General features: G+C 30.0%; 6 protein-coding genes across 9 annotated transcripts; 4 read left to right on the top strand and 2 right to left on the bottom strand.

Annotated features, from left to right (window-relative positions):
• The first annotated feature begins 391 nt into the window (after positions 1–391).
• On the top strand, positions 392–5757 carry LOC118443726 (cytochrome P450 307a1). Its single transcript, XM_035871113.2, has 3 exons — positions 392–2000; positions 3865–4656; positions 4797–5757. The coding sequence occupies exons 1-3, from the start codon at positions 1598–1600 to the stop codon at positions 5126–5128; spliced, it is 1527 nt and encodes a 508-aa protein (XP_035727006.1). The 5' UTR covers positions 392–1597; the 3' UTR covers positions 5129–5757.
• LOC118443725 (trehalose transporter 1-like protein) lies at positions 5757–13666 on the bottom strand. 3 transcript variants are annotated; one of them, XM_035871106.2, is made up of 6 exons: positions 13390–13665; positions 12644–12704; positions 12127–12186; positions 10073–10208; positions 9579–9898; positions 5757–9420 (listed from the first exon to the last, which is right to left on the bottom strand). In XM_035871106.2, the coding sequence occupies exons 2-6, from the start codon at positions 12674–12676 to the stop codon at positions 8440–8442; spliced, it is 1530 nt and encodes a 509-aa protein (XP_035726999.1). In that variant the 5' UTR covers positions 12677–12704; positions 13390–13665; the 3' UTR covers positions 5757–8439. The 3 variants fall into 3 exon arrangements, with proteins under 3 accessions (XP_035726999.1, XP_035727004.1, XP_035727005.1); XM_035871111.2 differs by lacking the exon at positions 12127–12186 and having other exon boundaries at positions 13390–13666; XM_035871112.2 differs by lacking the exons at positions 12127–12186; positions 12644–12704 and having other exon boundaries at positions 13390–13666.
• A 2765-nt stretch (positions 13667–16431) lies between these two features.
• RpII18 (RNA polymerase II subunit RpII18) lies at positions 16432–17248 on the top strand. Its single transcript, XM_035870943.2, has 3 exons — positions 16432–16598; positions 16695–16847; positions 16935–17248. Exons 1-3 carry the CDS (start codon positions 16570–16572, stop codon positions 17143–17145), a joined length of 393 nt encoding a protein of 130 aa, XP_035726836.1. The 5' UTR covers positions 16432–16569; the 3' UTR covers positions 17146–17248.
• Positions 17249–17502: 254 nt separating this feature from the next.
• Positions 17503–19064, top strand: LOC118443749 (bridging integrator 3 homolog). Its single transcript, XM_035871191.2, has 5 exons — positions 17503–17650; positions 17731–17885; positions 18030–18137; positions 18250–18424; positions 18511–19064. Exons 2-5 carry the CDS (start codon positions 17878–17880, stop codon positions 19015–19017), a joined length of 798 nt encoding a protein of 265 aa, XP_035727084.1. The 5' UTR covers positions 17503–17650; positions 17731–17877; the 3' UTR covers positions 19018–19064.
• Positions 19065–19152: 88 nt separating this feature from the next.
• On the bottom strand, positions 19153–23289 carry LOC118443745 (activating signal cointegrator 1 complex subunit 2). 2 transcript variants are annotated; one of them, XM_035871181.2, is made up of 14 exons: positions 22998–23284; positions 22800–22877; positions 22505–22665; positions 21996–22380; positions 21662–21882; positions 21406–21591; positions 21176–21331; positions 21004–21097; positions 20762–20935; positions 20561–20683; positions 20355–20479; positions 20062–20257; positions 19755–19944; positions 19153–19537 (listed from the first exon to the last, which is right to left on the bottom strand). In XM_035871181.2, the coding sequence occupies exons 1-14, from the start codon at positions 23037–23039 to the stop codon at positions 19398–19400; spliced, it is 2271 nt and encodes a 756-aa protein (XP_035727074.1). In that variant the 5' UTR covers positions 23040–23284; the 3' UTR covers positions 19153–19397. The 2 variants fall into 2 exon arrangements, with proteins under 2 accessions (XP_035727074.1, XP_085514903.1); XM_085658777.1 differs by lacking the exons at positions 19153–19537; positions 20062–20257 and having other exon boundaries at positions 19812–19944; positions 22998–23289.
• Positions 23290–23830: 541 nt separating this feature from the next.
• Positions 23831–25944, top strand: LOC118443752 (membrane protein BRI3). The gene is made up of 3 exons (XM_035871193.2): positions 23831–24046; positions 24481–24632; positions 24756–25944. Exons 1-3 carry the CDS (start codon positions 23977–23979, stop codon positions 24885–24887), a joined length of 354 nt encoding a protein of 117 aa, XP_035727086.1. The 5' UTR covers positions 23831–23976; the 3' UTR covers positions 24888–25944.
• The last annotated feature ends 797 nt before the right edge of the window (positions 25945–26741 follow it).

Genomic DNA, 26741 nt, shown 5'->3' with positions numbered 1-26741 from the left:
CCTCCTTTTCCTTCGGCCTTCCACCCCGCATCAAGATCGTCAAGGCGTCTTACAGGTGCGCCGAAAACGGCTTTCTTGCCGCGCGAGATTCTCCGGAGGGTCCAACCTCCGAAGAAGGGTCCACGATGAGGAGGAAAGAGAGAACCGAAAAGAGACGCTGGCTCTTCTCTCTCTCTCTCTCTCTCTCTCTCTCTCTCTCTCTCTCTTTCTCTCTCTCTCTCTCTCTCTCTCTCTCTCTCTCTCTCTCGCATGTCACCGTTTTTCCACGCGCGCGAGCAAGATTAACGTCGAGAGGCACGTTGGGAGATGAAGGAGGGTGGCGGTGGTGATGATGGTGACGATGGTGATAGTGGTGGTGGTGGTGGCAGTGATGGTGATGGTGATTGTGTTGGTGGTGGTGGTGTTGGTGGTGGTGATGGCGATGGTGGTGGGGGAGATGGACTGTCGCAGCTGCGAGAGCCACCTTGCCAGAAAAGCCGATGGCACCTTAAGGAGAGAAGTCAAGGGCAAGAAGCGTCCCTTGGATGGGCCCTACGGGGTCCTCCCCACTCAAACGACTCCTCGATCTTGACTCGTTCCTCCTCCTTCTTTTTCACCTCCTCCTCCTCCTCCTCCTCCTCCTTCTGTTTCTCTTCGACGTCTCCGTTCTCGTCTTTGTTTTGATCAGAAGAGGGTGGTGGAGAATCTTGTTCCCTTCACCCCCGGTAAACGGTCTTATCTATCAAATCCATGGGTGTCGAGATCGGCGTCGCCACGGCATTTTCTCAAAATCTGTTCTCACGTTTAAGGATCGATCGATCGATCGATCGATCGATTCATCCAACGATCGGGGGAGCAAACGAGTACGCGAACAGACAAGCGATCCGGTGTACAGTGTATGAGAGAGACCGTCCACCTTCCCTGCCTCACTCGCGTCGTCTCTCACACCAATCCATATGTATGGGGTTGAGGCACAGGCGACGCAAATGTGCTGACTACATTACGCCGCTATATAAGATAGCCGGGCAACCATCCTATCCCCACAGACCGAGTCAGATCGGCAGACCGTTCACAGACGGACTCCGGCAGGACAACACACGGCCTTAGACGGCAACCACAACAAACGCGCCGATCCTTTCTTCGCTCTCTTTAACTACTTGCTACGATCACCGAGGACGAGAAAAGTAGCCGGTCTGCCAGAAGCTAAGATCTCCGCAACCCGAGCGAAACGTGTCCACGAGTGTACTCGCGCAACACGCGATACGCCGAGCCGGCGAACTAACGCGTTTCCTTTCCTTCTTCTTCTTTTTCTTATTCTGATTCTTATTCTTATTCTTATTCTTATTATTATTCTTATTCTGATTCTTATTCTTATTCTTATTCTTATTCTTATTCTTATTCTTATTCTTATTCTTATTCTTCTTCTTCTTCTTCTTCTTCTTCTTCTTCTTCTTATTCTTATTCTTATTCTTATTTTTATTCTTATTCTTATTATTATTCTTATTCTTGTTAGTCTTCTTAGTCCTCTTATACTTTTATTTCATCATATTCTCTTATTCTTTTACTATTTGCATCCTCTTGCCAAGTGAAATATCGTGCGTGAGAAAATCTCGAAGACATGCTGTCGCTCAGCCTGACGACTTCCTTACTTATCGCTGTCACCGTGCTAGCTCTCATTCTTATCCTGATCGATCATCTTCGATCGGAAAAGGCTAGGAAAAGCGAGAAAATTCTTTACTCGGAAGGATCTTTTCTACCAGAAGCACCTGGTCCAAAACCTTGGCCAATTTTGGGATCCCTTCATATACTTGGACGTTACGATGTGCCTTACAAAGCCTTCGCTGATCTCGTCAAGGTCTACGACAGCCAAGTGATCAAGCTCAAGATGGGATCGGTACCTTGCGTTGTCGTCAATGGACTCGAAAATATTAAAGAAGTACTCTTCACCAAGGGACCACATTTTGACTCCAGGCCAAACTTTGTTCGTTATCATCTACTATTCTGTGGGAACAAGGAGAATTGTGAGTTTTTTTTTTATTTCTCTTTCTATTTACACTTTCTCTCTCTCTCTCTCTCTCCCTTTTTCTCTTCCTCTCTCTCTCTCTCTTTCTCTCTCTCTTTTTCTCTCTCTCTCTCTCTCTCTCTCTCTCATCAATTTTCTCGCGAAATTATTGAAGAACAATTTTCCAACACGTGCGTAACACATCCACATTGAAAATAAACGACAAATTCTCGTCTCGTCGTAAAGAAAGTTAAAATAAAAAAAAAAAGGAGAGAGAAAGAGAAAAAGAGAGAGAGAAAAAAAAAGAAAGAAAGAAAGAAAGAAGAAGAAAAATTCGCTTTCACGAAAACAGATACGTCGATGACAGATACATGCATACGTCGATCAAGCGATAACGTGATATGAAAAAGAAAAAAAAGAAAAAAAACGAAAAAAAAGTAAAGTCGCTGATAAAGCGAAATTAGCATTCATTTGTTACAGTAATAAATTCGAGTCGTAATCGCAAGAAACAAAAAAAGAAAAAAAAAAAAAGAAAAAAAAAACAACAACATACTTTTTTCTATTTCAAAAAAAAATTCGAATGGCTTGAAAAAAGAAGAAGAAAAAATAAAAAAAAAAAAAAAACCGAGAGAGAAGAGATAATGAAAATCTGTGAAAATCGAAAATCCATCAACATCTTCCTTTTTGAACGAGCCAAAAACTCGTTCCTCATGCTAACGACCTTGCTACTATAGTACGCGACACGTGAGCGATCCGGTCGGGCCACGCATACGAGTTTGCGTTCTCGCGAGTTACCTATCAGCGAGGAGTAAAACTCGTGTCGAGTGTGTAAGCGTTGTTGATCCTCCCCGAACGAACGCGCAATGAAACTCGTGCTAAGGTCGACCGTCGAAGCGGTACCAAGTGCAAGTACCACTGCCTGTTAGAGGTCACGCTACCACTTTCACGCGTTCCAGCTTCGTAACGAGTTCCCCGCTTGTAAACAGGATCAAGGCTGATGATGTTACGTTCCTCGATATCCAACGGGAAGATTCTCTCTCTCTCTCTCTCTCTCTCTCTCTCTCTCTCGTTCTCTCTTTCGTTCTCTTTCTCGTTCTCTTTCTCGTTCTCTCTCTCGTTCTCTCTTTCATTCTTTTTATATTTTTAATTTTACGAAGGTACGGGAAAAGATGATTTTAAAATGATTATTGGAAACTCGATTAACAGGGACGAGGAAGACTTATCTCTAGAAACCGGGTCACACTTCCTGTTCTCATCTCATTTCGTCTCATCTCGTATCTTTTCTTCCCTTCTCTTTATCTTTCTCTTTCTCTCAGAATCAATTAGTTCGATTTCAAACCTATAATACACGCTTGGCATATCGTTCGATTAACTATTGCAAAACCATTACTTTCTGTCGAGTAGGCTCGATCATAAGGCTTAGCTGTTATTTTAGCATCGACCTTGCATTTCCGCGTACTTCGTGATCGATTCGCCATTCGAAAAGGAGGACGAAAGAAAGAGAGAGAGAGAGAGAGAGAGAGAGAGAAAAAAAGAGAGAAAAAGAGAGAGAGAGGGATACTTGCGTGTACGCACATTTTTCCTTTCTACCGGCAAAATTTCGCAAACGGCCGATCGACGCGATTCTGGAGTAAGGTCAAGTTTAAAGTCAAGTGTCGATTCCTTCTCCGATTACGCTCTCGAGGTAAATAAAGAATCGTTAAGCTTTGAAAATATTCAAACTGAAGGAACGAGTTATCCTTAAAAATTTTTATCAATTTTTATATATTTTTTCTTTTCATTATTTATTTACTTTTCTTTTTTATTTGTTCATTCATTTCTTCATTTATTTATTTATTTATTTATTTATTTATTTATTTATTTATTTATTTATTTATTTACAGCTCTTGCCTTCTGCAACTGGTCCGAGTTACAAAAGACTCGTCGAGAGATGCTGAGAGCTCACACGTTCCCGCGTTCCTTTACGATGCGTTACAACCAATTGAACGACATAATAGGTGCCGAGTTGGAAATCATGATGGATCATCTAACTTCATTCTCGGGAACAAGCATTCATGCCAAACCATTAATTCTTCACACCTGTGCTAGCGTCTTCGTGAAATATTTCTGCTCAAAGAGTTTCACGTTCGATTATAAACCATTTCGTAGGATGGTCGAAAATTTTGATAAAGTATTCTTCGAGGTTAATCAAGGTTATGCCGCTGATTTCATGCCTTTTCTAATGCCTCTTCACCAACGAAATATGACTAGAATGGCCAATTGGAGTCACGAAATTCGTCATTTCGTCGACGAAGATATTATTGGAGAACGATTGGACAAATGGACGTCTCTAATATCCGAAGAAGATTATGTCGATTGTCTGATAAATCACGTTAAGACAGATACCGAGCCAACTATGACTTGGGACGTGGCCATGTTTGCATTGGAGGATATAATAGGTGGTCACTCGGCCGTTGGCAATCTTCTCGTGAAAATTTTAGGATTTTTGGCGACTCGACAGCACATTCAACAAATAGCACAAAAAGAGATCGATTCGGTTGGCATAGAGGAGAAATTTGTTGGCTTAGGAAACAGATGTTTGATGCCTTATACCGAAGCTATCATCTTGGAAGCAATAAGATTGATCGCAAGTCCGATCGTACCACACGTGGCCAATCAGGAGAGTTCCATAGCAGGTAAATATTTATTTCCAATTGTGAACTTTTTTTTTATATTTATATTACCTGATTGTTATTTATTACATCGTTCTTTTTTTTTCCTTTCTTTTCCTTTTTTTCTTTTTCTTTTCTTTTCTTTTCTCTTCTTTTTTCTCAAGGTTATAGAATCGAAAAGGACACGTTTATTTTCTTAAACAATTACGAATTAAATATGTCCGATGAACTTTGGATCTCGCCGAAAGAATTCATGCCGGAAAGGTTCCTTCGCGATGGAAGACTTCACAAACCAGAACACTTTTTGCCATTCGGAGGTGGACGAAGATCGTGCATGGGTTATAAGATGGTTCAGTATATAAGCTTTGCGACGATTGCTTCGTTATTGAAAAACTTTACGATATTGCCGGTAGATAAGGAAAGTTATAAAGTACCAATTGGTACTTTGGCACTGCCAGAAAAGACCTTTAATTTTCGATTCGTTGAAAGACGGTAGAAAACTAACACAAAAATGTAATATTCTATCTAGACTTTCATCGGAATCCTTTATTTTAATTAGTCTTTGATAGAAACGAGCTTTACAATCTCTCTCGTAAAGAAAGAATAAAATATAATTCGAAAGAGAGAAAGAGAAAGAGAGAGAGAGAGAAAGAGAGAGAGAGAGAGAGAGAGAGTTGCCAAAGAAGATTCTCCTCTGACGTAAAATATCGAAAGGAGGATCCAATGAAATTCCTTTAACGATCGAGAGAAGAATCTTCCTATCGACGAAGCTTTATTGATACTAAGACTATTACAGATTCAAAAGAAAAAAAGAAAGAAAGAAAAAATAATAAAAAAAAAAAAACAAAACAAAAAACAGAAAACCGAAGAATTTTCAATTCGATCGGATCATATTATTATCAACAAGGATATATATCGATCTTCGGTATCGAGAGAGCTTTACTGACATTATATTAGATCGTTAAGATAGCCAAATTTGATCGAGCCGTCATTGAGACGATCGTTACAACGATAATTTAGAAACGAGTCTCGTCAAGTTGATACGAGGATTGAAAATAATCGTGATCGTTATATTAGAAATGTTCTTTTTTCTTTTTTCTTTTGTTTCCGTTTTATTTTTCTCGTCTTTCTTTCTTTCTTTCTTTCTTTCTTGTTCTTTTTTTCTGTTTTTTTCTTTTTTTTTTTATTTTTACTTTTCTTTCCTCTTCTTCGATTCGTCGTTTTTTCTTTTTTTTAAAAAAAGAAAAAAATCACATTGAAAAAATATCACATTAAATATCACGTATCTCTTATTGAAGAGAAATAATTCTCATTGTTAAAAGATCGAGATTATCGAGATGAAACGATTTCACTTTAATTAACAAGGTGACGACGTTTTGTTCTCGTCGAGTTCGTGCCAAATCTCTAGCCAATCCTGACAATGAAATTCTGGCTTAGTTAATTTTGTTTAAAGTAAATTGTCACGTACATGTATGTAGATACTAATTTATCCTTCGATAACATTTCGCAAGACGAAATGTCCTTACGATGGATCTATTACTTTTAATAATATTATCAGAACGAAATGTTTCTCTTATCCTTCCTCTATATTATTTCAATTAAAAAGAAATATTAAACGGATGAAGACAAATTTTCATGAACTTTAAAGCTCGACGACGAACTCCTTTATCTATTTCTTTTCAATGAACGAAGCAATGCACGAAGAATATATAGAATGAGCTCCAAAGGTTCTTGAATATGTCGATCAACAGTTAATAAAGCTCGTAATTTTACAATTTGAAAGGAAAACATTAGACTCGCAAAAAGTCTCGCAAAATATTTTAAGGAAACATCATTTCAGCGCCATCATCATTCCTATTTATAAACGATCTGTCAAATTAAAAATTAGTAAAGATCTTCGAGTACGTATATAATCTATAAGTTCGATTGTTATCATAAAAGTACATAATCGATTATCTCGTTGTCGATGATCTCGAAAGAAGAAGAAAAAAAAAAAAAAAGAAAAAAAGGAAGAAAAAAAAAGAAAAAGAAGAAGGAAAGAAAGAAAGGAAACAAACAAAAGGAAAAAGAAATAAAAGAAAAAAGACGAAAAAAAAAACGAAGAAAGATAGGAAATGAGAAAAGATCCATTAAATTATCATTCCATTTATCGCGACATTACAAATTCAAGATCGATGAAAAAAAGAGAACGCGTTTGTAAGTACATAACCGTAAAGTATATCACACAGTACCTCGCCATCTTTTTCATAAATCGTCGATCAAACTTCATGACGCGGGGTGCAACAAAGTCTTGACGTTCATTTCTCCTTTTTCTTAAAAGGGGCTCTCGTAGATTTTGAAGTAGCACCTTGTAAGAGATAATTTATTACTAGTTTTCGCGCGCGAACAGCATATTATCGATTACGATTATTATTACTCTTTTAATTAATGTTAACGTTTCTCAATGTTATCGTTATTATCGCTTGATCTGCTATTATCATCACTATTATTAGTACTCGCGAGTATCGTCGTCACCTTCACCCGATCCCCTACCCATCACATACACACACACACACACACACCCTTCTACTCTTCCTTTTTCCATTTTTCATCCCTATCCTTGCCCCTCCCCCCTACAACACCCATCCACCCACTCTCACAATCCTCAACGCGTTTCAACACATTAAATTGTACATTATTTTGTGTTTGTTATTTAATTATCGTGATTGTTACGACCTTTTGTTAATTTATTATTTAAGATTTTAATAATAAAATAGAGAACGAAGATATGTGGTGATATTCCTCATTCTTTCGTAATCATTTCACATAAGTATTATTAAATGATAGTTAATAATAATTAATGAAATTATATTGAAACACATTCGAAGCCAATAATTTATTATCAATCCTTTGCCATTTTAATATCTTTAAACTAAAGCCGTAAATTTAGTAATATGTCATTTGAGAATTTTAAGATTAGATCAAATAACGTGATCCTATGATATGTCATTTCATTCATTTAAGATAACAGAATCTGTATAAAATGTGATCATCGACTGTATATAGAACGTTTGAATGTCATACGCGTCTTTAATAAAGCAATTCTCATCGGCTACGAATGTGTTAATTTCTTATAAAAAAGGGAAAAAAGAAAAAAAAGAAACAAAAATAAAAGAAAACATTTATCTCGCACTCCGTCATATCGTGAAAGTATTCTCGAAATGTCAGCAAACAATTTTATCAAAGGTTTAGATAATTACAAAAAAGATCTTATCTTTAAAGTACATTCATGATCTTTATCAAAAATTTATATTGTGTTTGTCGTTTCGTCTAGAGTGCGCCTATCTATATTACGTTTGTTCAAATAAATTCCTTCGTAAATATTTTCTTTCTTGATTGGCAATTAATTAACTATGATATCAAATTAATTGCAAAAGTTAACTCAACGAGTTATAGAAATATTTCTCTAAATTGAAAATACTTCATTTCTTATATATATATATATATATATATATATATATATATATATATATACATGTATATAAATGTATATAAAAATATATTTACTATCTTATCATTTAAGTAACAAGTTATCATTTACTTAATATAACATGTCTTGATCAATTACATATTAATATTATTTTCTTATTTAACAATGAAAAAAAAACTGTTCAGTGCTGTTGAACAAGAGACGAATCATTGGAAAAAAAAAAATGTAAATTACATGGATTGGATTTAATCAGTCAAGAATATAATATGTATGACAGAAATATTAAATTGATATATGAAATATGAGATTTCCTTTTTATATATCCCTCCAATTGGGATCTAAGTCTTACTTTTTTCATCATTTTCTACTGATATATTTTCAATATCGTTGGAGAATATTACGATTGTATCATTTATTTTCGAAATATTTTTATTCTTTTTCTTTCCAAACATATCCTCGATCTCGTTCAATGATTTCCCTTTGGTCTCGGGTAAAAATAATAGAATAAAAATTGTTCCAGCTAAAGAGACGATCGCATAAAAAAAAAAGACACCATGTTTCCCCATATATGACAACATATTAGGATAAGTTTTAACCGTTATCGAACTGAATATGTAAGTGATGCAAGTAGTAAGTCCAGAAAATAGATCCTTCACTTTACTAGGATAAATTTCACCGATCATAGCAAATGGAATCGATAAAAATCCTAAGGTGCTTAAAAATATATACATTACAATACAAATAGCCGGTATTATACCGTTATCATTTATGACGTATCCTTTATCGATAACGAACAAATAAATTGAGAGTAAAATCATGAAGACAGTCATACCACTACCAGAAACTATAGAAGGAATTCTTCGGCCGTGCTTTGAAGAAAATATTGCAATTAAGACACTACCGAACAATCGTGCTAATCCAATAAAAACTGCTCCTATATATGGATCTAAAGTAATACCAGCGCTTCGAACTATATCTATCGCGTAATAGATCATGACGAATATACCGGAAAATTGTTGAAATAAAAAGTACATCAACATTATTATAAATGGTATAAGAGCGTTCCTCTTGAATACGTTATTCAATAATTTCTTATTATTATTTCCTTGTTGATTTCTTGGTTTAAATTCTAAAAGAATATCCATGGTCACTGGATCATCCTTTGGTATACCACGAAATTTTTTTAATGTCTCCAATGCTTCATCCAAACGGCCACGTTCTCGTAACCACATAGGAGATTCTGGTAATACTAACAGGATTAGTACAATCGAGATAATAGGAAATATAGCACACATCAGAGCTATCATTCGCCAATCATCCTAAAAATATTTCATTGCTAAATATATGTATTTATATTATTACATATATTAAGTCTAACTTAAGAAAAAAAAAAAAAAAAAAAAAAAAAAAATATATATATATATATATATATATATATATAAAATGAATATGCAAAACTTTTTAATATTACGAATACCTTAAATATACAGCCGAAAACATAAACGATCAAAAGGGCCAAAGCAATGGAGATTCCAGTCCAAGTAACCATAGTACCTCGCCATTTGACATTAGCAATTTCACCAGAATAAACGGTCGTTGGAACAGAAGCTAGACCTGTACCGATCCCAGAAATTACTCTACCTATGAATATCTCTTCGTAGCTGTTAGACATGTAAATGATTATCCAACCGATGAAAGAAACGATCGAAACGATGAATAAAGTTAACTTTCTACCCCATCTCATCAAAATACTCGATAGAACGCAACCAACCGGAATACCCAAAGCAGATGCGGTAGCTGTAAAATGAATAAAAAAGAAATAAAGGACTAAAAAAAAAAAAAAAAGAAAAGAGGAAAAAAGAAAAGAAAAAAAAAGCAAACGTGATCTTAAGTTTCTCTTTAAAGACACTTGAGAAGTATTCGTTCGTAAGCGGCTTCTTTTAAAATTAAATGTCAAATGTGAGTACCAACCGATCCAGTTCGCTTGATTAAAATCGATCTTCACTTCACTGGAAAGAGACATCAGTGGTCCAAGTGCTACTGCACTATAACCAAATCCCATAGCTGGTCCAAGTACCACAACGTTTGCGCTAAGGCTCATTAATATCTGGAGGAAAAAGAAAAAGAAGAAAAAAAAAAAGAAAAAGAAATGATAAAATTAAATAATGTTTGCATCAAGACTCGTTAGTGTTGCATCAAGACGTTATTCGCTGGAGAAAAACAAATTATAATAATTTATGAAGAAAAAATTATAACGATTTACATAAACTCACAAACATAACTATCGTATCGAATTATCAACTAGCAAAGATAGTAGATATTAACGCGATTAAAATAATTAATTATAACATTTTTCACGTATACGTTTGCATTTATGGCGAAGAATTTCTTTAAGAAAAAGAGAGAGCGAGAGAGCAAAAGAGAGATAGAGAGAGAGAGAGAAAAAGAAATAAAAAGAGTGACACTACGTAACATTTTTTGTAAAGAAAATTTATGTTCGCGTAAGTTTTTCAATAATACAGTATTGTACATAATTAAATTATTTTTAACACATTGAATGCTGCGTTTTTTAAATTTCTTTTTTGTGACATTTAGAAAACTAAAAATATACTTATCTTCTTAAAATATATATTTTAAGAAGATAATCTAAATTAATATAAGATTAGGAATGCATCACAATCTATACAGAATAAAAGTATTTAATAAAAATTAATCAGTAAAATAAAATCGAACTTGAATAAAAAGAAAAGAAAAAAAAAGAAAAGGCATATGTCATTCTCTCGATTATAAATCCTTCAGATTTTAATAAATTGCGTTAAATGTCTTAACTCATGTTAAAAATTAATATGAATAAATGTGATTGAGAGGTGTCAGGAACGAAGAATCGAATGATCGATAATTTTTATTCCTTAAAATTTTAAGGAATAAAATTCAAATGGATTTACATATTGAATGGTATTACAAACACGTGGGTTTTTGAAAGGAAAGAGTTATATAAATGAACTTATATGCTTGCTGTGCTATATCTCGTAACGAAAGTAAATCGTTGCAATTATTGATCATAATAAAATAATCTATTTATTTTATCGTAATTGTAAAAATAAGATAACATAGAGTATAATTAATTACACTTGTGAATATAAATATAATAGAGATAATGTAGAGTGTATATCGTTAATGAAAAATAAACTAAGAGAACAAAAAATAAATAAATAAATAACATCAAATGTATACGTTTAATAAAGATTCGAAAAATTTTCCCTTTCTTTATCTTTCACAATTTTACAAGAAAAGAAAAAGGAAATTGCGAAAGATAAGGAAGTTATAAATGCAGTCGGTGTATTTTCCAAAACAAAATAAAAAGAAAAAAAGAAACAATACACGGAGTAATCCATTTACGACTCACTTTATAAAAAAAATTTATGGATCATATGCAAGATTGATGAATTATTTTTGTCTTTAACGGTGATATTAAAATTAGAAAGAATATATTAAATAATATTAGATAAAAATATATATTTCAGGAAGGACAAAAATGTTAATAAAAAGTTAAACTCCAGGTGATCGTTATAAATATTTATGTAATACACAAATTTTCCTTCAAATATGTGTGTGTGTGTGTGTGTGTGTGTGATAGCAAATTCGGTATACATACAAATAAAACGAAATTCATTTGAGTGACAAAACAATGATAAAATCATTATTATGAAATTTTCATGATTTATGACAATGTATCAAAGGAAGAACAATTACACAGAGACTTGTGCAATTAAAAGTTGATTTATATTTATAGAGTTTAAAATTTCGAAATCTATCTAAATGTTTTTGAACAACGGAACGTAATCAGACGAGTCTTTATTTTCTAACATCATGAATTTCTTCTCTGTCCTCTTTATCTCCGTTCTTCTTTATTTCCCTTTTCTTTTTTTTTCTTTTTTTTAAATTGGAAACGAATTAATGAAGGAGAGGAGAACAGTATGAATTACTTGATTCGTCTTAAATTTTTTCGATGTTTTTCATTTTACCTGATAAATCACTCCACTTCTCTCGCGTTTCTTCATCTCCTCGTTGTTCTTCCATTCCATCTGAATAAATATTGAAAAAAATGTAACCAAAAGAACCTGTTAATTAACTTATTCCTCACTCCTTCACTAACGGTATTCGTCTTCCAACAGAATGAAATATATTCGTTGGAGTATATAAAAAATTAAAAATGTAAACACACAGTCTGACCTTGGTGATTATTAAAAAATATTTACGATGATAAATGACATGTGCAAAAAAACATGTGCATGAAAAGAAAAACAAGAACAATATAAAAACATTTTTTTTTCATAAATATATTACACAGGGTCATTTGTTTATATATATAAATATAATATATATAATATATAAATATATATATATATAAAATATATATATATATATTAATTTATGTTATTGTTTATTCGTATCATATCGATATAAATTGATCGAACGTTTATCAATATCGATTATTTGTGACTGTAATAATAAATAATATAACAGTTATCTATAAAGTACCTTAACATCCATCGATAAAGCGTTTCCATTCATGATATCTCAAATATCCTCTTCGTTTTACCTTGCAAATTTTAATTGTAAGATTTGTAAGACTTTCAATAGAATAAGATGAACTATCACGTTTTACCCGTATGTATTATAAAATAGACAGACAAAGAGAGAGAGAGAAAGAGAAAGAGAGAGAGAGAGAGAGAGAAAGAGAGAGAGAACGATTAGATTTTATTTAATCTCGCTGATTTATCATCTCTAGTCACATGCTGTTTTAATTGTATCTTATTTATCGTTATCTTTAGCAATCGAATAAAACAATTTACGCGAATGACAACAACAACAATAAAAAAATATGTATACGTATATATAATATTAATTTCTTCTTTTTTTTTCTCATCGATCGGCCAATATAAATATAATAATTTTTATTGTTGACATTTGTGTCGCGATCATTAAAAGTTCGAAAGTTCAATGAATATTACAATGAGTCCATGAGAACGAGTATGTATATGTTAGTAATCGAGAATTTCGTTTGATCGAAAAAAGAAAATAATTATTTTTCAAATTAAAAAAAAAAAGTACATAATAATTATTACTAATTTTAATCCATATTCAAATTCGTACGTTGATAATCACAAATTAATACTATCTCACAGTTCACGTTTAATATCAATGTTCGTCATTGTAATCATTTCTCTCTTTTTCCTTTTTCTTCTTCTTCTTCTTCTTATTCTTATTTTTATTGTTCTTCTTACATATCGATAATAGTTTCTTCCTGTTTTTTTCGCGAGGATTACGAACGGAATGAAAAAAATGAACGTTTTCTTCTTCTTCTTCTTTTTCTTCTTCTTCTTTTTCTTGTTTATAACTTATTCCTTCTTTTCTTTGTTCGAATAAAACTTAAAAAACTAAAAAAAAAAAAAAAAAAGAAAAAGAAATATATTTAAGAAAAATAAATTTCGAATACAAATATTTCCGGTCGATGAGTATTACACAAAGACTCGTTATCGACTGAAAGCTCTATTGGTTTTATCACCTACATCAGCTTCTTTATTAAAACCAAGACTCCGTCATCAGAGCGCGCAAACATTATATAAATCTCGTTACGAAGAGAGAGAGAGAGAGAGAGAGAGAGAGAGAGAAAGAGAGAGAATTGAAAATCAAACAAAATAAAGAAAGAGAGAGAGAGACACAGAGAGACAGAGAGACAGAGAGAGAGAGAGAGAAAAGTAGATGTAAACGAGTAAATTCCTTCCACGAGAAGGAATGATATCAAGAAATAGAGAAAGAGGGAGAGGTAGAGCAAGAGAGAACGAGAGAGAGAGAGAGAGAAAGAGAGAGGCATAAATGGATAATTATTATTTCCCCACTTCTTTGAATAAATTAATACTTATATAAATAATCTAATCGATTATGAAAGAAAGGGAGAGAGAGAAAATGAGAGGGAGAAACTTGTACTATTAAAAAATATGCAAATCAAATAAAAATATTGTCTCTCTTGTCATTATAAAATCATAATGTTTACTTAGGGAAATAATAAAAAATCAATGATCGATTTTCGTATTTCATTTCTAAAACGTACTATATATATTTAAATATATACATATGTATATACATGTATATATATATATATATATATATATATATATATATATATATGTATGTAATGTATGTAACGTATGTAACGTATATGTACGTTATGGACTAAATCATTAGTGTTTTATATAATGTCTAGTCATTATGAATAATAAAAATCAAAATTAGTTACTGTAATAAATTTCAAGTTATTTAACATAATTTATCATCTGGTTGGACAAAATGACGATAACGATATCTTTTTGATAGTATTAGAAACGATAGGGATTACGGGTGAAATAGAGAGGAGAGGAATAATCTTCGTACAGAATTGCAACATGGGCCCGTATTGCATTTAATATCGAATTTTAAATTCATTAGCGACGAGTTTAATTTAATCTTGTGTGATATTTCAATTTTTTCCTATCTTCTTTTTTATTTATTTATTTATTTTTTTTTTTTTTGATTTCTTTTTTTATTAACTCTTTGATTTTGTCTTCGTCATTGTCGTAATAACATTACAAAATCCATATAAATAAAAGACAAATGAGAATTTCTCCTATATGCAAAATGTGTATATGTATATATACACGAGTAAAAAGAAAGTAAAAAGAATTTCGAAAAGGTTCGTAAGTTTGATAAACAATTGATAAAAAGGAAAGAAAAAACCAAATCAGGGATTGTAATGAATTTATTATTGAATGTTATCTTGAAAGATGTAAAGATGTAACGTTGAAATTTATTTTAATGATACATTTATTAATTAAGAAAATTAATACGAGCTTTATAAATGATAATAAAAAAAAAATCGATCAACGTAATAAATTTCAACGTTAGGATTGTATCTTTTTAAATAATTTTCTATAGTAAATTCATCGCAGAATTATCGATTATGTGATTCATATAATACGAACGCGTGTTGTTTTTAAAATATTTTTATATAATTCAAAACAAAAATAAATAATACTTAATGAACCAGACGTTCTTTTTTTTCTTTTTGTTTTTTAATCAAATTACCCAAAAATATTTATCAAGCTATACGATCGTTTTAATCATTATACATAATGACAAAATATAAATAATAACCATTTACCCCATATGTGTGTGTGTGTGTGTGTGTGTGTGTGTAAACGTATGTACACACGTAGAATTACCTTCTATAAAGATATCTAATATCAGAATAAAGCTTTGCAACCTTGGTTTCGAATCACCGCTTGGATGTGTCATCAGTATCTTTCTAAATATCATAAACAACATTCGTTAGTTAGTAATACATATATGTGACCTTAGAAAGTCATAGATGGATTATAACTGTTAATGTGTTACTACTGATTATAGATTATAAAATTGCATCACACTTTGCATCACACTCTAAGAAGATCAATATATTAATTCACTAAACAAAGATACTTTATCAAATCTCAATGTTCTTGAATCAATAATTATAATATATTTATATATATTACAACATGTATATATATCGTTCTATGGCTTTGATTTTATATTTTAATCGAGTATGTAACAAATTGATGCTATTAAAATAATATAATAATAATAATGTGAAATATAAAAAATAATTTACCGATCGTTACATCGAACACTGACCTTTCTTTACAACTCTGTTATATCCTTGACCTTGAAACGGAAACATGTCTCGAAAAAAACAAAGTTCCACGAGTGACATAATCGCTGATGTCATCTCGTCTTTTTCAACCCTTCAATCTCGTACAATAATATTTTAATACGAAGAATTTCTTAACTGCATTTTAATAAAAAGAAATTGAATAATTAAGAAAAAATATTGTAAAAGTCGATGCAACATTCGATAATTCTACTTTTCCTTCATTAAGAAACAATTTCAATGATATCTATTTTATCGACATTTTTTACAAAGCTAATGCTTTGTAAAATACATACAATACATGCGACCTCTTTCGGACGTAAATCATAACCTCAACCAATTATCATCTTTGAACAATTTAATCAATGATTTTGAGTATGCGATTTAAGCGCCTCTACATTGAAATGAAAACGACAGAGAGAAGCATAAACAAAAACGTGGAGATAGAAAAGAAATTGAACGATAGTCGGAGAAAGTAGTAGTAGTAATAATAGTTATTAAGGTTAAGTTAGGTTAAAGATGCGACGACCTATCATAAGACACAATTCATGTCACGTGACATAGATATAAAGTAACAGTAGGGATAATGTGTATGTACATTATACATTCCCTCGTGTGAGAATTCATCCCAGTCTTGTTTTACTAAGTGTGTATGTTAAGATCAATTTGAGTATTGTTTCCTATAAACATTTATTTTATTATATTCTTTATATAAACGTATTTTGTATAGACAACAATAATGGCTGACGATGATTTCGACGGAGACGAGTAAGGAAAAAAAAAACAATTTTATTTTATATACTTATATTTTAAGGAAATTATATTTTTGATTCATAATATAACCTCTTAATTTTACTTTTGTAGAGTCGCTGATGATTTCGACGATGTTGATGATGACGATAATATCGAATTAGAACCACAAGAGGAAGATGGTGAAAATATTGAATTATTAGCTGCTGGAGAAGCTTCCGGGGGCGTTCAAAGATCTAAAAGAATCACTACGAGATACATGACAAAGTGAGATCTCATTTGTTTCTATTTGAGATAAAATGATCAATCAAAACATCAAGAAAGTTTATTTTGTAATAATAAATACTTTTGTAGATACGAAAGAGCACGGGTTTTAGGGACAAGAGCATTACAGATAGCTATGTGCGCTCCTGTTATGGTAGAATTAGAAGGCGAGACGGATCCTTTACAAATAGCCATGAAAGAATTAAAACAAAGGAAAATTCCTATTGTAATTCGACGATATTTACCAGATAACAGTTATGAAGATTGGGGCATCGATGAATTAATTATAATAGATCATTAAAGTACAAAATAATATAACAATATTTTATTCTTAAATATAATAAATGTACATTAACTTATTAAGTATATAAATATGTAGGCTCATTACCATAATAGATTTTTACATAAATATTAAAATTTGTTAATGTATCATTGATTTTTTTTAACCCATTATATATATATATATATATATAATGTATTGTATAAAATTATTTTTAGACGTCTATAAATAGATTGATGAGATGAACGATGTGTAATAAAGAAAAAAAAAAAAAATTAATAAATAAGAATTTATTTTAATAATTAAAAGTATTCATAAATATAAATAAGAAAAAGTTTGATAAAGGTCATTATGAACTCGTATGCGCAGGCGCTACTGTTCTCATCCTTGAATTTCTTACGTGAGCATGTAGGTTAGAATACTGCGTAAGATTTGTACGAAGGCAAAAAAAAAAAGAAGAAGTAGGAAATTATCGATTGCAACGTCCATCTCAAATTCCAGAAAAGAATGTCAATCGTTAATGAGTGTAATGTTAATTGCGAATTTGTGCATGAAAAATGTGAAAATACGAAAGAGAAGATTATCTTAAATCTTATCGGTTTTCAGTTCCGATAACGAGAACGATAAACATCTCCTAATGTTTCTGGTTATCGACGCATTTAACATTGAAATTCCATTGTCGCGTCATTTTCGTGTAAAGGAGGTCTCGTAAAACGAATTTAATATGATAACCTCATTTTTTGGAGAATTAACATGACGTGGTAAGTGATATTGCAATTATTATAGTAATAATAATAATAATAATAATAGTAATAATAATGGTAATAACAATTAATACAATTAATTAATATTAAAATAAAATATATATATGTATAATAATGTAGCAATGTTATTTTTATTATTAGGAACCCGCTAAAAAAGAATCATTTGACGTTGAGACCCAGTCCAGCACACCCTCTACTTTCACATGCTGAGGATAGAGAACTGGATATTGCGGTACAAAGACTGATCTAGTATGCATTAAAATCATTTTCTTTCTTTCTTAAAAGGATATATAAATCTTATTGAAATAAATTCTCATTTATTATTTATTTATATGAATTTTTTAATGTTATATTGTAACAGCGTTGAAGATACAATTAGAAAGTTAACAAAAGAAATGAAAAAGTATCTCCAAGCTGTAGTTAATTTGGATAGAGCCGATCAACGTTTAAGTATGAATTTAACTACCTGTGGTCTCACTCATATCAGTGATGAGTTCAGAAGAATCGTAGAAGAATATCATTCTATTACTACACAAGTACGTATTTTATATATATATATATAAATTCAAAGTAAAATTATTGAAACATCTTCTTTTTTTTTTCTTTTTTACATTAATGACAGGTTGGTAAAACCGTACAAGAAATGGCAGCTTTATGTCATAAAACTTTCATAGATCCTTTGAAAAAATTGCGTGACGAGTTTGCATTGATTGCTGCTGCAATAGCTAAAAGAGAGGAATTAGTAACTGCTTGGAAATATTCGTACAATCGTGTGAAAAAGTTGCAAGAAAAGAAAGATAGAACCGCCAGTCATATTGCTAAGTTAGAGAGAGAACGTAGAGTGGAAGAAGCTGCTGCTAAGGAATTAAAAACGTTACATGCTCAACTACTTATAGATTTACCTATGTTTCTTGATAAAAGACTGGAATATATAAAACCGAGTGTACACGCTCTAATTATGATACAATTAGATTATTACGGTAACACAACAGGGCTCTTTACGCAATTGATGCCTATACATAATCCTTCTGAATCTCCCAGTACTGCAATACCAGAAGAGGAATATCAGCAATCGATTAATAGCCAAATTAATAGAATAAGAGGATTAACGATCGTCAAAGATCATTAATGTTGAGGATTCTTTTTCCCTTTTTTTTTTTATCTTCCTTTTTTTTAAGAAGAATTAACATTTTAATGATTCCACTGTGTAAAGATATAAATGTTAGCAGTATAAAAGACTAGGATATAATAATCATGCAAAATGTATTTTTAACAATTCCATTATCTTTATCCATAAAATTATTCTTAAGGCTTTGGGGATGCCATAGCATTTTGTAAACTATATTTCAACCGAATAAATCTCTTGCTAAGTTTAACATACATAAGTTGCACGGAATTATATCTTAAAAAGTAAATCATTTTAAATTGTACGAAAGTTGCGCTAAATGTTTGGCAGTATTTACATTGTGGAAATATGTATTTTCGGCGAGAAATATTCCGGAAAATATTTCAAGATGGTATCATTCCGTGTCTTTGTTTCCATTGAGCACCTGCGCGACGATTATGATTAGCCCGTGTAGCTTTATGCGTATTTTTCTTATCTCTGTTAGTCGTAACATCTTTTTCTTGCCCTTGGCCTTTGGGCTTGCCTAGAATACAAAAAAAAAATTATATATATATATATATATACGTGTTAGTAATATATCATTGTAATTTGTTTTTAAATACTCTTATAGAGTGACAACTCTTTGACAAATAAATACTTTGATTGGTGTATAATAAAAAGGATAATAATATAAATCAAGATTGGTTTTGTATTTTATGCAATTAAATAAATTACATATAGAAAATATTTCTAATACATACCAACAACATCGTATGAGGATTTCTTGCCGCGTGCTGCCTGTCTTCGTTGTTCAGCTTTGGCACGCAAATCTGCCGGATTTTGTACAAAATTATCTTTCCCATTTACTTCGTTAGATATATTTTCATTATCACTATCAGATTCATTTTCCTCCTCTGATTCTGTAATATTTTTCCCTTTCGCCAATAGCACCTGTCATCATTATATCATTATTAAAAAAAAAAAGGTTACTAATCTGTATCTTTAATATATGCAATATTCGAAATACAGCAAGATTACTAAGCCAATTCGAATAATATATGAACTAACTCGAGGAGTAGTAAAAGCTCTAGAATCTGGAACATCATCTTGCGTCGTACCCCGTACATCATGACTATCATATGTATCATCATACTCATCATCATAATCATCCATAACCAAGCTATATTTGTTGTATATATTAGCAACTTTTTTAACTTCCGATTTATCGTTTAATAGCTCATTTATATCCTTGTATTTATCTTTCCTATATATATATATGTATATATATATGACAAATACAAAACATGTAATTCCAAATGGAATACCAAAAATAAGTAATTTTTATTTTTCACTATAATTACCTTTTGCCCTTATGAACCCTGGACATATCAATGTCATCTCTAGTCATAATATCAAATTCATCGTTATCAAATACGTTAAATCTTTCGATAGGAATATCATGATCCACAATGGCCTTAGGTGTTTCCTATAAGACACATTATCAAAATTAATATGTTTGTTTAAAGAAAATATATGATTGATTATTATTGAAGTATATTATAAATACCTCTGGTTCTGGTGGAATATATGGTAATGAAAAATCTAATTCACTCAAATGTGAAGGTAAAGTATATTCTAAAACAGCATTTATCACATCTGCGGTATTGTAGTCATAATGTTTCAAACACATCTAAAATTTTTTTAAATAATATTGATCATATTGTTTTGTAAAGAGTACAAAATATCAATTAAATTAATTAAATACAACCTGAATAAAACCTTCTCCTAAATGACTTAAAATATCTTTCACTTCACTAATAAGAGAAGCTATTTCAACGGATGATCTTCGGACAGGCTTTTGTATTACATTTTCCACACGAACATTCTTAGATGTTGATGGTTGTTGATTAGTTCCTACGTTACTAGGCCCTGCTACAGCTTCCTAAAATTATTCCCTTTGATATATTCCATAAAAATTTGAAAAAACATTTATTTCTTTTATCTACTCACTTTTCTATTATTAGAAGAGACAATGACAGAAATTTGGGAATCTCCTATAGCAGCATAAACTGCTTGCAATATATAATTACGTTTTATAGTATCTCTAATAAACAGTTAAGTTCTATATATTAATAAAATAAAATTATTAGAAACTAATGTATTAATATTATATTAAGGATACAATTCAGGACATATCTTTGATAATTCTTCCAAGTCAGAACCCACTGGATAAAATTGATGATAATCTGTGATAAATTCTTTTTCTGATATAGCATTACTTAATAAATTCAAGTAATCATCGACTCGTTCTTTTATTTCTTCTTCCGTAAATGTATCACTATTTATAACAAGTGAGTTAATATATAGAATTATGAAATGCGATAAAATGAATGATTTATGGTAGTATCTTACAGTTTTTGATGTATATTCTCCACAGGCTCATGCACTATAGTTCGATAAAGATGTAATAACTCTATTCTAGTCACATCTAAACGATGCCTTAGTTCTATAAATTTTTCTAAATGTTCTTCGTTGTATGCTAATTCATTCAATTTTTTATACATTTCAGGTATTGTATTTTCATATATAGAAACTATCCTAGTATAATAAAAAGAAATTAAACGATTCAATTCATTTAAATAGATCATTAAATAAAATATAAACTTACTTATTCATAAAATCTTCATTACGATATTTTTTTACTGCTGGAGGATAATTTTTTAAAAATATAGTAATTGTAGATGATATATCTAAAACATATAATATCATATCCTCCAATGAGAACAAAGTAATTTTGGTAATTTCAATCGGCACAATTAAAAGAGGTACTGCTTCATCTGATGAACAGGTAGGTCGATCCCGGAATCCTGTTTCTACGTTATTGAGAGCCTAAACAAAAGAAAAATATTTTTATAAATATTTTACTCTCGTAAATATAATAATATCAATATAATAAAGAGTGCAAAATGAAGATGATAAAAAAAAATCAAGTATTAATTTACCTTAACAAGATATGGAACAGACTTTTCAACATCATCGTTATATAAGGGTTGAATTGTAAATAGACTATCTAAAATTTTTGCTATAGTTTTTTCATTTTCACGACCGTATAATTGACACAAATCATAAATGATAGGTACGGTAAATATAAAATTATCATACAGTAACTTTCCGAGGAATTGAATTGTCATATATTCAGTAGAACTTTCCTTGTTTGTAACAAGACGTGTAAAAATTAAAAGTACATGATGACGAAGAGTTTCTATAATATTTTGCATTTCCAAATCATTAGGAAAATTTTCTAAAGCATAAAATGGTGGAGCATCTTGTAAAAAAGATACCAATGCATCCAATATTGAAGTATTGAATACTATGTTTGACCAAAACCTGAATAAAACATATATATGTGTACATTTATATATAAATACATATTTGATTAGTTGTCTTAATTCTACATGATTACAAATTGAAATAAAACTATTCTAATAGAATATGATTTATATATAGATACCTATAGAATGGAAGAGTGAGGACCCATTTTAAATCATCAATCATATAACCCATAATTTCTATCCAGTGTTCTTTAGCGCCCATAATTTCAGTTCCATTATTATCATACATATTTGGAACTTCATAATGCAAAAAATATCGCTGCTCTACCCATTTTTCATCCTTAAATACATTTTGTTTAGAATAATAATAAGTAAATTACACAAGAAAAAAACATTATTGAAAATTATAAAAACAATTGAAATAAGCATTATAGATCTTTCAAATGATTTAATGTTATAAAATAATGATCTTACTAAAGCAGGAACATAATCTGGAATTCCACCAGTCTTAACTACTAATATCAAGTCCTCCAAAGGAATATGATCAGGATTCTGTGAAATATACAAGAAATTGATCCGATATTTTTTTAACAATATTGAAATTCTAACCTCTTAGAATTTAAGGTAATCGCATAAACAAATTATAGCATACTATTAAAGAAAATATTATACCTGAAAAGGCTCCATGCCGTTTTGTAATACATTTTCCGTCATAAATATTGTTATTGATTATGAAACTATAACAGCAAAACAAAATCAAGCGACTGCACCTTGTGTCACGAAATTATTCCTGCTATATTTCTTTCAACTGTATTCAATTCTGTACTCTCTTCTACCTCCACCAATCAAAAAATAAGATCTTTGCGATAAGCCAATCATAAAATTTTGATAAGGATCTGTTTCTTATACAGAGACAAATGATTAGAGTTTAACGTTTGTATTCTGATTAAAAAAAGGGTAATTCCCTTTACGACTCTCCTTTGTTACAAATAAATAAAAAAAATTATTTAATTTTATACTGTATATTATATCCTTTCTGCAATGTAAATTTTATTTAATTTTTTGATTCAGATATATATATATATTTTTTATAATATATATATATATATATATATAAATTGTATTTAAATGTATATATAAATATTATTAAAAATCATTGCAATATGTAAACTTCAAAACTTCCTATCTGTCATCAGAACGATATTATAGGTATATTTTTCTTTTTTTTTTTTTCGAATTTATATTTCGAACATATCAAAAGGCTATTTACAAAGTAATGCATTTTCGCTTTGATTTTACAATACATATATTTCATTGATTAAAAATAGAAATTTCAAATGTGAACATGAGATGATTTTTTACACTCTCTATAATTAATTATAATAATTATCTTTGTATATATTGTCCGTTTTAGAACGAGACTCCCGACAGATTTTATTTTAGTTTTTTTTCTTTTTTCTTTTTTTTTTTTTTTTTTGTTAAGCGCGCTATCTGTCAAAGAATTAAAAGTAGAAATACTATATATGTATATTGTAGAGTGTTACGGCGGTCATCCTGCGTTCGTATGGTCGGTTAATCGTACAAGATTTAATATTGTATTTATATTATTGGTCGTTGGATACTATCATATATAATTTTGTTTATTTTGATTATGGAGAGCAAATTACTTAATTCTGCAGCTGATAAGCCACCTCCTTATTCTCCTGCAACTGAGCCAACGGGTATGTTGATTCGAACAAACGAATTAGGTTATTTACGTTTGAAAATATAATTAATACTTTTACGTAATTTTCAACAATCTTTCTTTCTTCTTTTTTTTTTCTTTTGTTTTATAAAATTTGACGCAAGCATATTCTTAGATAATATTTTATGGTATAGTTATTATAAAGAAATAAACTATATCTTTTGTTTGTATACAGTTTTGCACGTTTGACAGATATATGAAAGACATTACATGATATGTGTTAACAAGATAATGAAATTATTTTACTTTGGTGATGATGTCATAAGATAGGCTTTTAATCATTTCTTTATCTTTATCTTTCTCTCTCTCTCTCTCTCTCTCTCTCTAACTTAATATGAACTAAATAAATAATAATAAATGTAAAAGAGTAAACTCAAATGTATATATATATATATATATATATATCTGCAGAAAATACTTCATGGCAACCACCTCCTGGATATTATCCTAGTACATTGATCACATCAAATCAAGGCAATCATATGCCATCCTATGGTGCTACTCAATCTACTACAATTGTTGTACCAGAAATTATTCTTGTTGGGGGTTGTCCAGCATGTAGAGTAAGTATTTTAAAATTTAGAAATTATTTAAATTTAGTAATTTGCTTTCTGATATCGTATTCAATAATGGAGATCATTGTTATAGGCATCCATATAATTCAAATTGTTATTTTTTACATGTAGGTAGGAATTATGGAAGATGATTATACATGCTTGGGTCTACTATGCGCCATTTTATTTTTTCCAATTGGAATAATATGTTGTCTTTTATTAAAGACACGTCGTTGTTCTAATTGCGGTGCATATTTTGGTTAGAAGTTTAATGCTTTATATATATATATACATATAAATATATGTTATTGTATTAAATATTGTTTAAAAGAAGAACTTTATGATCTATAACAAAGATAAGCCTAATAGTATGGATATATGAATTAGGTTCCTATGACTTTAAAAAATGTCTAATACAATTGTTTTATAGAAAAAAAAAAAACAGTTTTTTTATTAAAAATAATGTTTTTATTAATAATAATATAAATAATAAGAGAAAGATGATAACGTTATATATATATATATCTTTGCATTCCAAGAAGCAATTTTGATTAATATAAATGAGCTATACGAATGTAAAATAGTTTTGATTGAAAATCATATTTAGATAGGAGATGAAAATATAAATTTTATATGAAATGAGAATATCTATCCTTACACAATCTTATTGTTTTTAATACTTTAGACAAAATATAAACTTTGCGTTACCACCTTGAATCTCTAAAATGCTTGTTAAGTGATAAACATTCATTTGTATTTAATTAATATATGCAACTATTCCATGTTACTTTATTATGTATAAAGTTCTTTTTTGAGCATTTTGAACAAATCTGTATTAATAATAAAAATTATTAGATAATATTATTAATAATATAGGCTCATAACTTGGAATATATTTAAATTTTTATATTTTTAAAGACACTTGTGATACAGTAACAATAGAATTTAACTAATAACGTAACGTATTATGCGAGAACAAACGATAATTGATTTGATAGATATTTACCAAAGATAATAAATCTTATTTTCGCACTTTTTAAAATTTATTTTTGATAAAATAACAGAATTTTGCAAGGCATTTGTTATTAAATAGTGAGAATAAATTAGAATAAAATAGAAAAGGAACAAGAAAAAGAGTGAAAAAAAAAAGAAATAAAAAAATAAAACCGAATAGTATTCGAAGTCAATATAATATGAAAGTTACCCATGCGTCATCGTTACGAGTGCCTCATCCTTTCCTTATAGATCGTGTTGAAACGATCATAGCCGGGGGAATTCCCTTGCACATTGAGCGAATTCTGATAAAACTTAAGATGAAAAATTAATGAATTTGTAAGAATTAAATAAATCAATAAATAATACAGATATATATTATTATATATATATATATATATATATATATATGTATATATAATAATAATAATAATAATAATAATAATAATAATTGTAATATTGTGATGCTACGTACGTGTCGCGTTTTTCAATGTAACAATTAAATCTGCTTGTTTCGTTTATAAACTGTAAAAAAAAAAAAAAAAAAAAAAAAAAAAGAAAAAAAAATAATAAGAAATGTTAAATAAAATTAAAAGTTAAATAAATATGTATTGCACCATCTTCCTTTGTATTTCATCAAAGTTTTTTTTATAATTAAACGACAGATCGATCGTTATCGATCGCATACTTATGTTACTACTACTCGTTACTGAATCTCAATAAACAAGGCCGTAAGTTAGCAAATCGAGCAAAAACATACAACGGTTGACTAGTTCTGGATAGAATTGTATATTACAATTTGAAAGTTTAACAGGCAATGTGTTTCTTTAGATTTATTATATCAACATTTTTGAATTACGCGCTGAAAAAAAAAATTATATATATATGTATATATATATATATGTATTTACAATCACGTGAATTTTAAATTCACGTGATTGTAAATAATAATATAAAATAGATTTGTAAGAGGGGGAAAAAAAAGAGCAAAGAAAAATGTCTCCATTAAAGATAAATTAGTTTATCGAATGGATATATTCTATTATAATTAAATTCCAACGATGATTTTCCTCGTTCCATTCTCTTATAAGATTTGCTGTTTTATATATATATATATATATATAT

The sequence above is a fragment of the Vespa mandarinia genome, chromosome 1 (assembly GCF_050613455.1).
Source record: "Vespa mandarinia isolate Hongniang chromosome 1, ASM5061345v1, whole genome shotgun sequence".
Lineage (NCBI taxonomy): Eukaryota > Metazoa > Arthropoda > Insecta > Hymenoptera > Vespidae > Vespa > Vespa mandarinia.
The sequence above is the reverse complement of the archived record's forward strand: the minus strand, read 5'-3'. Positions and strand labels throughout refer to the sequence as shown.

What these genes read in the sequence shown, in the direction of transcription:
- RpII18 (XM_035870943.2), top strand. Translation starts at nt 16,570, where the DNA reads ATGGCTGACGATGATTTCGACGGAGACGA. An exon ending in GATGATTTCGACGGAGACGA is followed by an intron (nt 16,599 to 16,694) that starts GTAAGGAAAAAA and finishes TTACTTTTGTAG; the next exon opens with AGTCGCTGATGATTTCGACG. An exon ending in ACTACGAGATACATGACAAA is followed by an intron (nt 16,848 to 16,934) that starts GTGAGATCTCAT and finishes ATACTTTTGTAG; the next exon opens with ATACGAAAGAGCACGGGTTT.
- LOC118443745 (XM_035871181.2), bottom strand. Translation starts at nt 23,039, where the DNA reads ATGACGGAAAATGTATTACAAAACGGCATGGAGCCTTTTCAG. An exon ending in CTGTTCCATATCTTGTTAAG is followed by an intron (nt 21,883 to 21,995) that starts GTAAATTAATAC and finishes TCTTTTGTTTAG; the next exon opens with GCTCTCAATAACGTAGAAAC. An exon ending in TCTCTTCTAATAATAGAAAA is followed by an intron (nt 20,936 to 21,003) that starts GTGAGTAGATAA and finishes GAATAATTTTAG; the next exon opens with GAAGCTGTAGCAGGGCCTAG.
- LOC118443749 (XM_035871191.2), top strand. An exon ending in GCGGTACAAAGACTGATCTA is followed by an intron (nt 18,138 to 18,249) that starts GTATGCATTAAA and finishes ATATTGTAACAG; the next exon opens with CGTTGAAGATACAATTAGAA. An exon ending in ATCATTCTATTACTACACAA is followed by an intron (nt 18,425 to 18,510) that starts GTACGTATTTTA and finishes CATTAATGACAG; the next exon opens with GTTGGTAAAACCGTACAAGA.
- LOC118443726 (XM_035871113.2), top strand. Translation starts at nt 1,598, where the DNA reads ATGCTGTCGCTCAGCCTGACGACTTCCTTACTTATCGCTGTCACCGTG. An exon ending in CTGTGGGAACAAGGAGAATT is followed by an intron (nt 2,001 to 3,864) that starts GTGAGTTTTTTT and finishes ATTTATTTACAG; the next exon opens with CTCTTGCCTTCTGCAACTGG. An exon ending in TCAGGAGAGTTCCATAGCAG is followed by an intron (nt 4,657 to 4,796) that starts GTAAATATTTAT and finishes TTTTTTCTCAAG; the next exon opens with GTTATAGAATCGAAAAGGAC.
- LOC118443752 (XM_035871193.2), top strand. Translation starts at nt 23,977, where the DNA reads ATGGAGAGCAAATTACTTAATTCTGCAGCTGATAAGCCACCTCCTTAT. An exon ending in TCCTGCAACTGAGCCAACGG is followed by an intron (nt 24,047 to 24,480) that starts GTATGTTGATTC and finishes ATATATCTGCAG; the next exon opens with AAAATACTTCATGGCAACCA. An exon ending in GGGGTTGTCCAGCATGTAGA is followed by an intron (nt 24,633 to 24,755) that starts GTAAGTATTTTA and finishes TTTTACATGTAG; the next exon opens with GTAGGAATTATGGAAGATGA.
- LOC118443725 (XM_035871106.2), bottom strand. Translation starts at nt 12,676, where the DNA reads ATGAATGGAAACGCTTTATCGATGGATGTTAAG. An exon ending in TAATCAAGCGAACTGGATCG is followed by an intron (nt 9,899 to 10,072) that starts GTTGGTACTCAC and finishes TTCATTTTACAG; the next exon opens with CTACCGCATCTGCTTTGGGT. An exon ending in TTTTCGGCTGTATATTTAAG is followed by an intron (nt 9,421 to 9,578) that starts GTATTCGTAATA and finishes AAATATTTTTAG; the next exon opens with GATGATTGGCGAATGATAGC.